Source organism: Haemorhous mexicanus, chromosome 1 (genome assembly GCF_027477595.1).
Source record: "Haemorhous mexicanus isolate bHaeMex1 chromosome 1, bHaeMex1.pri, whole genome shotgun sequence".
NCBI classification, from domain to species: Eukaryota; Metazoa; Chordata; class Aves; order Passeriformes; family Fringillidae; genus Haemorhous; species Haemorhous mexicanus.
In genome coordinates, this window is record NC_082341.1 from 84,448,246 (window position 1) to 84,460,559 (window position 12,314).

Below are 12,314 nucleotides of genomic sequence, written 5' to 3' on the forward strand. Positions count from 1 at the left end.
AGTTAATTAAAAGTTAAGGCATCCCAAGGAATTAGTCAGCTGATCTCCTCTCGAGAATACTGCAGGCACTGCCTCCCGCTCCTCTGCATTATCAAGGAACCAAATCCACAAGTACAAAAGAAATATCCATGCTCACTGCTCCCTTCAGAAAAACATCACCATCATTGGAGGGCACCCATCCACCTTCCAAGTTCATTCTGAAGGTGGTCAGCATGAACAATTTAAAGCAGGTGTTCAAAGTGTACATCAAAGAACGGGACAAGGTCAAGTTTCACTTCATCCATTTAGTATCCCATAAAAAAAATACAGAAGAGTGACTGGTCTCCAAAGTTTATTAAAAATCAAAGAATAGAAAACTTTACATAAAAATATGTCAATTTTAGCTTCCACATAGTTGTCCACACAAAAAATTTAAACATTTTTTTAAACCTGTAGCACATAACCACAGTGATAGCCAGGCCAATTCATTTGGTTCACCATGACTGAAGTGTTACATGATACCACTTTTCAAATGAGTTTTGCTTTAAAATGGACACTAGTATAAGACACCAATTAAAGCCTCTGAAGGCTCTTTAATGTAGTTATGCTCAATATTGCTAGTGTGTGAAGACTAAGCAGTACAGGCTCATGTAACAGCCCTTAGATATTATTTATGAATCAGCTCACAATTTTTAGAACTTTGTTATTGTGATGAATCTGGAGCATTAAGACAAACTTTCTGCAAACAGATATGCACTACTCTAGTTTGGAATGTTGCCCTCTCTCCCCTCACAAAAGGACCTGTTTGTGTTTGACAGATTCAGTAATAACATGAACTACTTCTGCTTCAAAGGCATACAGCATATTAAAAAGCTTCATGCTTGACACCTCATTTCAATATTCAGATACCAGTTTTAAAACCTTCTATATCTGTACACAGTATAGATGTCCTGTTAACAGGATTCTTCAGCTTTCTCTGCTAGTGGACTTACATAACTCACCTGTAGTTTTCTGTATAGCTTAAGAACTCTCACTTAAAAAAAGGGAAGTCAGAGGGCATGAGATGTGACCTACTCCCAGGACAACTATGGTGCTTTAAAAACTCAGGGTTAGGCAGGATGTACATTTTTCAAAAAGTTAGACAGTGTTTGTCATGGCAATACACACTTGCATAGTATACCTGTATGCATCTGTAAATTAAGTGCCAGCCACTCATACTGTGTACAACACTGGGCTGTGCTCTCCTGCAACACATTAAAAGATACTTCTTGTAATGCTTAGAGCAGCTGAAGTACTTTTTATATATTTGCTCTTAACAGAACTAATGCATACTACTATACAGATTCCTTAATGGAATCAACATATTTCCTTTCTCCACATTCCTTAAGCCGGGTACCTCTGTTTAATAGTGTTGTTTCAACCCAAACATTAACAGGTTATGTTACTAAAATGCATCAAAGCATGTAGTTCACAGCTTTTTAATTTCATATCAGGACTTGAACCAACCTTTTTCCCATTCCTCTCAAAAGTTTTACTTCTGGTACTACAAATGTTCGATTTGTTGTCTAGTTAAAGAAAATTAAAACTCATTGGTCAGAGCAAGACGATTGATAAAGGCCAGACAATGAGCTAAAAAACACAGGGTCAAAATGCTTTGGAGCTTAGTAAATTCTTAAAACTGTAAGCCAAATCGCACTTTCATTGTGAATCAGGAAGCCTCAAATATTACCAAATGTCATGTTTATAACACTGCTCAGACAACCTGCCAAAACTATGACCCCAACTTAGATAATGCAACCTGGGAAAGGATCTGTAAATTAAAAAACCTCTTCCCCTTAAATATAACTTATGTGATAATATGAAATTAAATTAAAAATTCCAAGTTATTGCACAAAACATACTTCCAATATTTACAGAGAAAAAAAACTGAGCTTTGGGAAAAAAAAAAAAAAACAGGAGAGCAGCAAATTCACTTTCATGATTTCCCAGCTTGATTTGCTGCAAAGAAGAAAAAAAAATAATTCCAAGGGGCTGAAGTTTCCTTCACTTCTGAAATAAAAGAAAAGGAACAGATATAGCCACAGCAAAAAAGCTACAGCATTTGTAAATGTCCTTGCAGTTCTATTGTCAGAGCTGCTTCGGCACTGAATGAACCATTGTGGGAAGGCAGAAAACAAACTTCCACATTGAATAAGGCTTCACAGATAAGCACAACTACTTCTTGAAGATGGACTGAACCACCACACAAAGAAACATGCAAAGAAGTCAGCTGCAGATATTTGGCAACACCAACAAAACGATGTGCTGGATGCTGGTCTCCATCCCTCAAGTGGAGTGGCATTCACTCAGTTTGTCTGAACAGGGAAGGTCATTTTGGCATCTGCCATTATCTGCTCAGACTAATAGGCAAGCTGTCTCTGTGTTTTTTCCTCCTCCATATATTACGATTGTACTGGTGGTGTCCACGGTTACCAACTGGTTGCCTCATGCCTCCACTGCTGACAGGGCTGTAGCTGTTGCCTTGATTATGAGTTCCTTTCATGGAAAACTTCATTCCGCTGTGCTGCTAAAAAAAACAAAATAAGATCAGCATTTGCTTAGGCATAAAAACCGCAAAGAAAACATATATTACCAGTTGTATTTCCTCAACATACAAGTCACTTCCACAAAACACTGCTTGAAGCAATGGGTCTTTTCATGCTTGTTTATTTGTAGCTGTGCAAGTCCCAAGGCACTAACAGCTTACTAAGTGTTTTCTGAAGAAAATGTCCTCCAAATGTAATGGTGTAGATTTCAAAGCATCCTTAACACCCTCGGATCTCAGGATGAAAAATACTCACTGTACAACTCCCTTATAAAACCACAAGAGAACTTCCACATTAAATAGTAATTGTGACAGATGAGTATATTTTGGAGTATCTCAGCAAGAGCATGACCAGATGAGATACTTCAGTCCTTCAGAAACTTCATGGAGAACTGTAAGGGCATGATCACATGAGCTGATGCATGGGGAGTACAAGTCGGCTTTGCCCGTAATCTCAAATCAGTGAAGGGTTAACAAAGTATGGTTTGTGAGGAGCTTGAAAATCCTACTGGTCTGATCATCAGCTTACACAGCTCCTGGACTGTACCTCATATGCAGACCAAGGCAAAACAATTATGTGATCAGAAAAGTAGCAGAACACTTTCTTTGGGGGGGATTTGCAATAATCATAAGGCACTACAAGTATCTCTATCACTTAATGACATACAGTAAATAAGTTGGCTTAATGTGTATGTACTTAAATTGGGTACAAGAGTTTCAGAAGATGAAACTGAAAGACTTCCTAAATATTGGTAACATCAATGCAAGCAACCTTTCCTGATGTCTAACAGCAGTAACTCAACAGGCAGCTGACTGCCTGTAACAAGAGCTAATTCTAACCTTAAGGGGTTTCACAGGAACACAGAGCTAACATTTGGGACAATTGCTTGGAACACTGAAGTAGCTGCAGGTATTTCATATTCTGTATTTCCCAACGAGTGCGAAGTTGAAAGAAATGAGAACACCAAGCCACAATTGTGTGCACAAAACAAAAAGAGTTATTGAAAGCATAATTCCATAAGCAAACTGCCAAACTGTTACTAGAAGAGACACTGAGCATCCAGAAAGACAAACTGGTGAAGACCAGTGTTGAAGAACAACCAGTTAACTGCAGGGTGGCAAAAAAACCTTAAAATTATTTTTGATTTATACAGTGTCCTACAGCAACCTAATCAACCTTCACCATGCAACTTCTAAACACCAAGTGTTGTTCTCAGACTACCACTGGCAAAATAATTCAAGGACAAACAGAAAAAGGAAACGCAAGCTGAGAATTTTCCATATTTAGGAGATACCACTCCCCAAACATTATTTAACAATATATCTTTCATAAATAGCTTCTAGTAGATATTTTAGCGAGTAAACAACATGAAACTATAAAAAATCAGAATGTTTTCTATTTTGGGCAAGTGGTCCTTCAAGCAAACACACCATGTCACATCCTTGGGCAAAGTTTTCTAGTTCAGTAAGTATAGCTCTGACTCAATTATATACAAACATTTACTTGAAATGACATCAAAATACTAAAAATTACCCTAAAATAGTAAAACACTAAAAGGAGCCAGTCATCACAGTGACCGTCAACTATGTGCTGAAGAAAGAGGAAAACTTTAGTAATGCTACTGAACAACCAGAACAAAACTGATCAAGGAGCATAAAAACTTCCAGGAAGCCAATCCATGCACTTCAGCTGAAAATGTGAAAAATCTGGGAATTTCTTCTTCAATATCAGTGAGGATTCACCAAAAAAACCTACTGGGAGCAGGATGGCAGGTGACCCCAAGATCAGACAAGCAGCACAGCAAGCATGACAAGTGCATCCACCTGTATCCTAAAAGATGTCATACCCCTTGTTTGCTCAAAAGGTAAACAAACCTTCAAAGAATGATTCATAACCTAGCCAGAACGTGAACTCGAGCTTGTGATGAAGCATTCTGCATTGTTTTTAGGCCATCAAGATAAACACTGTCAATCTACTGGAGCAGGATCTGAATCCATCAGTCTTATGACTCACCAGCTGAGAGAGGTGCTTAAGGAAGTTGACTCAGGGACCACTTCAGTCAGAGATGATACCTTTATCTTACCAGTTCTCACCTACACTAGTTTATTGAAAGTTCAACAAGTTCACAAGTTCTCAAGTTCACTAGTTTGCTCATTTTTTTGAAACCATCAGCTTTTAGTATCCTGCATCCTGTGCTATGGCATTTCACAGCTTAAATGAGCATCACATTTAATTTGAGCCTACTATGGGATGAATAATCAGCTCTTGGAGTAAAACATTTCTTGTCATTCTGCTCTCTTTTTCATATACAGCTGATGACCACACAGACCTAGCTCATATACCTCCCCTTGTCGAGGTTAAACAATCATTCATTCTTCACAGAGAAGCAGTTCCATGTGTTTGATCACTATTGACAACTTTCCCTATTCTGCTTTCATTTGTGTTTTGACTTTCCTCTGATGAGGTAAGAAATGGAAAAATTATACTCACTGGTGGCATTCTGCAAGATGTCATCTTTATAAGAAACTGTCTGCTCAGGGCCTACCACTCTCTACCAAGTTTAAATTATTTCTCTCCCTCCTCGCCATCACCTTGAAAGGACCTTTTCTCAAGTAGCCCTTAAGGTGCTTCACACCACCAGCAAACTTCACCAGGCTTCATCCAGTGTCTTTTAGATATTAGGCAGCACAAACTCCTGCAAGGCTTTCCTGATGAACTCAATCTTTTAGAAAAACTGAATGTTTTGTTCCTCATTTTCCGATTAGTTAATTTTTTAAAATGGGACACATATCATTCACTTAGCTTCCTTCAGAACCTTTGATAAAAGAAATTTACTTCTTGTTTTTGGAAATCTCCCGTGCACAAACCTCTGGACGTTCCCATGCTCAGGACACACAGTCACTGAGAGACGACATCTGCAGTAGATGATGTCTAGAGAGATCAGATAATCTAAAAAGAAAGCCCTTCCTCTGTGATATGACAGAAATCTTCAATTTAGAAGTTTCAACTTCTTTGGATTTATTCCTCTAGACAGAACAATCTCTCCCATCTTAAGGCTATTGATTCAACAAATAGAACAGGTCGAACTGGTTTGGTTTTTAGCTGCATTGAATAATCTGCTACATCTGGAGGGTAAACTAAAGAGTTCACATTTAAGACAAGGCTGGAGGTGGGGGTAAGGTGAAATTCTTCATCACATACCCAGTTGAAAAAGCTTCCAGGGGGAAAAAACCAACATAAAATAGAAAGATCAAACAAAACTCGCAGAATCTAACAAAAAAAAAAAACCCAACCAAAAAAACACCCCAACAAAGAAAAGAAAAAAAAAAAAAAACAAAAAAAACCCAAACAAAAACCAAAGAAAAACAAACCCAGAGGAAAATTTAAAAAAAGAAAAAGCCCCAGAAAAAAACCTCAAGAAAACAATTATGATTGCAATAGAAATTCCAAGTAATTATTTGCTAAGGAAACCAAATTTCTATTCTTAAATACTGGCAAATTTACTGTACAAAACTGCTGACATTTAAAGACTGCCATTATTCAAAAAGAAAGTTTTTAGTCAAAAAATCAATCCCCTGCAATTTGAAATAACACAAGTAACATAACAGAGCTGAAGTCTAAACATAAACAGCCTTCTGAATTGTTCTGGTCTTTAGTTAGGTTTCTTTTTATGCCTGATAGAACTTGTAAAGTAGGGAGAAAAGAAAGGCAGAAAAATGTTGGTAATATATATAGTACCAACATAAAGTATCTGTGCTAAAAAATATCTGTGCTCAACTTAAAAATTAATTATGCATACAGTGCTCCAAAATGATTGCTAAGTACTTACAGAGGTAAAGGAAAAGCTTAGAAAAGGCATAAGACAGTTTTGAAAGATCACATATTTAGTATTTTGTATTAAGAGGATTAAAGGCCATGACTGAATCTAGTCTGCAGCTGATCAGACTTGTAATCATACTCACACACCTCAAAACCATTTCATGTGAAATACCAGAGCAGTATTCAGTGCTACCTTAATGTACCATTAACATTTTAAGTATCCCTTAAATAACCTAGCATGCATTCTCGAAATATTTCACAAAGTTTGCATTATTTCCAAATTCTCTAATTTAGGCTTGTAGCACTCACCGACTTTCTGATCATAATATCTGTAAATACACCAAAAAATTTAACTTCTTTATGAAACAGATTTGTTGTTTTGCAGAGAAATAATGGACAATGACCTAACCAACATTTTAGTCACAACTACATCAGCAATAAGCCAATTATTAGGCACCCTAGCCTCATTACTTTAGATTAGTTAACAGGATTCTGCAAGATATTTGCATGTGCTATCTGGGTGTACTCTTAACCTGGTAAGATTTCTATGTGGTTTAGAATTCTAAGCTGAAGTAGAGACAAACCAAAATAAGTTATTCCAAAAGTTGTTCAGTAATGGCAATCTAGGGAAATAGGGTTCAAAGCACAGCAAACAAAGACACTTCTCTTTTTGGGACCTACAGGCCACTTTCAGCTAAAACCGATAAAATCTTGAGTCCTGAATAGATTTTATAAAATGAGCCCAAACTCTTTTCTGCCGTTACTAAAAAGGGAAATTTATGGACCCAACCATAAGAACAGCAAAGAAAAGGAAAAACCACATGGGGACTAAAAAGAGCTCAAAAGCAAGAAATTTTAGATGTTTCTTACTTTCCAGCACAAGAGAACTTGGAAAAATAAAAGCTTCAAGGGAACAGATGATTTCAATATTCCACCTCTTATTTCACTCCATTATAGATTACTGGCAGAGCTACCACACAAAGGTCAAGGTTCTCTTCACCTTTCACAACAGGTTAGGCAATATGAGTATGAGCAGCTCCAAGATAAATTAGTATCTGAGAGAGCAGAGGGCCTAGTCCCCAAAATCAGGGACTGACAGTGGACACTACCATCAGCATTGCAGCAAATAGTGAACTATGTTATGGTAAAGAAACTAGAATGACACATGAAATAAATACCCTTTCTGATCTTGTCAGTACTCAAGTTTCAAAACTGAGGGGCAAGAGTCAAAACAATGCTACCAGAAGACAGAACTCATACTGCAACTTTGCTGCTGTTGTGACATGGGCCATGAAGTGTATCTGCATACTTGTCACTACAGTGAACAAGAGATAATAGCTTCTTTAGCACAAAGCTGACAGCTTCAGACCTTAAAGAGAAATCTTACCTCACTGAGAATTCTGACTTTTGATTTGGAACAGAAAAACTATTACTACAGTAAGAACAACTCTTTCCAAATGATGAGGTGATACCAATACATGTGAAAAAGTCTGAAGAGGAAATACATATGTGATTAATCAAATCTATCTCAGTTTGTGAGCAAAAATCTGATTACAATGACACTGGAAGATAAAGGAATACTATGTTAACAAAAGGAAGGTATGGCTTCTGCATTTCCATAAATCTTTTATTTATGGTGGGGTTTTTTATGTTTCTAAGAAACTACTATGTAGACTTTCCTGCAACTCAGGAAGCAACCAACAATGCGGCCAGAGGATTTCATACAGTCCTTTAAACATCTAGACTAGACATTTATATGGAGACCTCTGGAGAGCACTTAATCCAACATTCTGTTCTAACAGTCAGATTAAGTTATCCAGGGTCTGGTCAGGCTAAATCAGTTTCCATAAGGAAGGATAACACCACATAAAGACTGTCTGCATAAGCACAGGGCAACCTAGATGAAAAATCTCCAGTACTGTTTTCAGCTGAACAATCTCTGAAACTCAGATCCAGTTTTTCCTTCTCCTCTTTCCTTAGAAAAGGAAATAAAATCCTTTATCATCCTCTCCTAAGTTTTTCATGTGTTAAAAACCAAACAATGTTCTGTCACACACAGAAGATTGGAGTCTGACACTGAGAATCAAAACTGTTTCCAAAGTAGACAACCATAGCCTACTTCCTATGAGAACACACGGACACTGAAAAATTATTCCACCCTAAATGAGAGCATTCTCAATTAAAAAAATAACAAAAATGTCATTTGGTTGAATGAAGAAGCCTTCAGTACCTAAACAGCTTAAAAATGCCATTGAACAAATCAGGTAATTTCTAAATTGAAGCTGACATACTGAAAACATGGAAGTATCTCAATATACCAAGGGAATTCAGCATACTTCTGTACTGACACAAATTAAAATGTATTTTTACAAACTTATCCTTCATCCAAGTGAGCTACACTTTACTGTTTGCACTCATCTAAAAGAAATTTTGACTCAAGTCCCCGACCAATTTTGTTAGCAAAGCTGCTAACCCTTCCAGCAATCATCTCAGAGATACAAGCAGTGTCAGCAGTACTAGTGAGACAAAGCAACACCATTAACAATTGTTCTGGATAAAAGAAAACTCTGAAACAAAGTATGCTAGCCACAGAAGTGCCTAAAATGCAATATGAAAAAGCAGTTTGTAAGTTTAAATGCTCTAATGTTCTGCCTTATTTGGCCAAACTCAAAAGAATCTGAAAAAAAAGAATCTACTCCTGCAAGTCTCTTTACAGGTTTTGACTGTGGTATTTCAGCAATGACATTAAGGTTTCACTTCCTAGTTGTCTCCAAAGCTACAAACATATTCCCGATCAGACACCACTCATCTTTACTGGAGACTTCCTCAGACACACTAGAAGCCAGCCAGTGCAGCAGAGGGACTGGTGTTTGCTGGCTTTAGATACTTTGGAATCAAAACATAACCCCCTTTGGGTGAAAAAAGAAAGCATCTTAAAAGTTAAATTAAAGAGTTCTTCTGACAAAATAAAATTCCTTCTGTCTTCATCTTGGTAACCTAGTGAACAGCAATCCAGCATGAATTAAACTTATCTCAAAGGAGCAACAGGGAATGTAGTCCCCTTCTCTCCTTGGGAAGTTACCAAGCTACTTCTGCCCCCTCAACTCATCTGGACACGCGTCTCAACATCTTTTTTTCTGCTTATTTCTAACGGGCAGCACTGCTTCATAAACTTCAAGTAAAATTTCAAAATGCTGTCAGCAGAGTAGAAAAATTATTACCTTGGAAAAATGATGGATGATAATGATCCTGAAAAGCACACAGACCTGTGCCAGGAGCTTAATCAGTCCCTGAACTACCTGGAAATTCTCCAATTAATTATGCAGTACATAAATAGAATTGGCAATCACACCAAACATGTTTCAAAAATGAAAATAGCAGGAAGCTTTAACAGCAGCAAACTTGCCTAGAAGGCAGTAATTTGTTCAAAATACAGTTAAATGCTCTTGGCACCTCCTGCTTTTGAGAGTTGTATTCAATACCTAGGTACAGCTTTCCAAGCTGAACTGAGGTGGAAAAAGTTGCCAGGGAAAAAGCTGAAGACACCATGCAGACAAATGAGTCCCTTTCAAAAATTTTTTAATGTGAAAGAAGACTTGCTTTTAAGAAAGTCTTACACATGCACAAATCTATCAGGGCAGGAGTCCTCTAAGATGGTAAGAGTGTACCTATTAAGAGTTATAAGCTAGCCAAATCTCATCCACTCAAAAGAAAAGCCACCAGCCTAATCTAGCACAGTCATGCTCCAGAAAGTTGGAAGTGGAAAGGAGATAATTACAGTATTCTGGGTAAAATGATTTCATTTCCTACTTCTGATTCAATCATAAACTTCATCAAAAAACCCCACTTCTACTTCACAAAATAAAAGCTTTTGGTAAATTCAATGCAAATAGCCTATTATCCCATTTCTAAGCTACAAGTAGCAAGAAATCCTTCTGATTCAATGTGATTCTCAAAGGCACATCTTTGTTAAACAAAGCCACAAAAAAAATTCCTGTTTTTAAACATTTAAGTACTATAAAACTACTAACAGAATAGTTAACAATCACTCGAAAGGACAGTCAAGGAACAGAAAGCCAGAAAAAGTGCTACAAAGCAGTTGTTTTCCAAGATTCAAAATTCTAGCAGACATCCAAAATTCACACAACACATTGCCTCTTCCCAACTGTGGGAAACACTCAGGGCCAACTTATTTTGTACTAACAACTGCATGCCTGCTAACTAGCTCCAGGGTACTTCAGAAAAGCAAAGCTGTTAAGGAAAGAATAATTTGCACCAAGTTTGTATTTTAGATGAAGTTTAACTTAAAATAACTCTCCAGTTTTATTCTTAAAAAACTTCTGAAGTTTCAGACTGGACTGTATTCACTAGCCAGTGAATATTCAATTGCAGACATTATAATAGAAGAATATTTATTCTATTAGCTTCTCACTAATACATTTCCTGTGCAGCTAAGCTGGTATTGCCTAGATGGGACTGAGCAGTAGGGAAAGAAAGGAGGGGAAGAATCTGTGCAATCAGTTAGAAGCTTAAAACCAAAGGCAAGTCAAGGGAAGTGATCATTTCCCCTCTACTCAGCATAGGTGAGGTCACACATGAAGTGCTGGGCCCAGGTCTGGGCTCCCCAGAACAGAGATAAGGACAAACAGGAGAGTGTCCAGTGAAGATCCATGAAGTAAGTGCTGAACCAAATTTTAAAAGGCATTAAGTTCAAAACCTCCTGGCCCTTGATTCCCAAGAACTCTCATAGAGGGACTTGGAGAAGTAGGAAGAGAAACTGACCAAAACTAAGTTTCAAAGAAACCAGCTCACTGTTTTGTTACCACAGGCAACCTACAACCCACAATTTGCATTAAGCCTCGTGTGAGGCATGTTTGACTAACAGCTGTTATTATCAAGACTGGGGGAGTGTTTTCCTGCAGAAAGAGGCACTGAGGTTGTACCAGAATAGATACATTAGCCAAAATACATTCAGGTCCCAGCACAATTATGCACACATTTAATTTTTGGTAAAAAACCTTGTGCACATATCCATAATTAATCTTCTGTTCTCTACCCTTAATATGTATTACAGAATATTACAAGTGTAACCAAATCTAATAATTCAAAATCAAGACAACAAAATAAGCCTAGAATGGTCAGTACTATTCCTTAAAATTCAAAAACTATCTTACAGCTCCACCACCTATATGGTGGTGGAAATTAAAGAGCCTAAAGATGCACAAATATCCCACCAGTTGGGCACCAGGATTCTCAAATACAACTTAAGGAGTCACACACCTGACACTCCTCCTTTAAGTTACTCCTAGGTGTCTGTGTTGTGGAGGGGCTCTTCTACACCAAACCCTTTCCCACCCTTTGCTCTCCCCACAGCTGTGACACAGCAGGTAAGTACTTTTATGACCCCAGCACATGCTCTGTGAAGGCTGGCTATGCTCAGAGGCTGACAGCCCAGCGCACATGACCTGCGGCTGCGGTGCGATCGCTCGCTCGTGACAGAGTTGCTGGCTCATACCTGATTACTGGCGGCCATTATCAGGGCTCTCGGAGGCGCAGATTGGGGTTTACCACTTGGCAGGGGCAATGCGGGCGCTAAACTGGCCATAAGCTGAGTCGGTGCTTGAAGACTGAACTGGTAAACATTAGGAGCTGTGCAAGGTGGTGTATCTGATTCCTTTTGGCAGAGAAAAAGGGGAAAAGAAAAGCAACTTTACAGAAAGTACAGTATATACAGGCTATGCACGTGAAAATGCACCCAAATATCAACTCAAGTGAATACTGTAAAACATAATGATTTTTGTTCAATAGTAAAAAAAAAATAAAATAAAAGCCAGCACTATGTTTATTTTATATATCCAGCAAAAGTTTAACTGAATGTCCATGAAGAAGACAATGTCAACAGGTCTATGGCAATCACAGGTCAGTTCCAGT

At 37.8% G+C, this 12,314-nt stretch overlaps 1 protein-coding gene across 4 annotated transcripts in view; it reads right to left on the minus strand.

Annotated features, from left to right (window-relative positions):
- Positions 1-314: 314 nt before the first annotated feature.
- TENT4A (terminal nucleotidyltransferase 4A) overlaps positions 315-12,314 on the minus strand; it is a 58,236-nt gene continuing 46,236 nt past the window's right edge. The window contains exons 11-12 of one of the 4 annotated variants that reach the window (XM_059855094.1): positions 11,899-12,057; positions 315-2,542 (exon numbers count right to left, since the gene is read on the minus strand). In XM_059855094.1, the coding sequence (XP_059711077.1) occupies positions 2,366-2,542; positions 11,899-12,057 (336 nt within the window). In that variant the 3' untranslated portion in view covers positions 315-2,365. Of the gene's footprint in view, positions 2,546-11,898; positions 12,058-12,314 lie in introns of all 4 variants that reach the window. The other 3 variants (XM_059855086.1, XM_059855109.1, XM_059855099.1) reach the window with 3 other exon arrangements.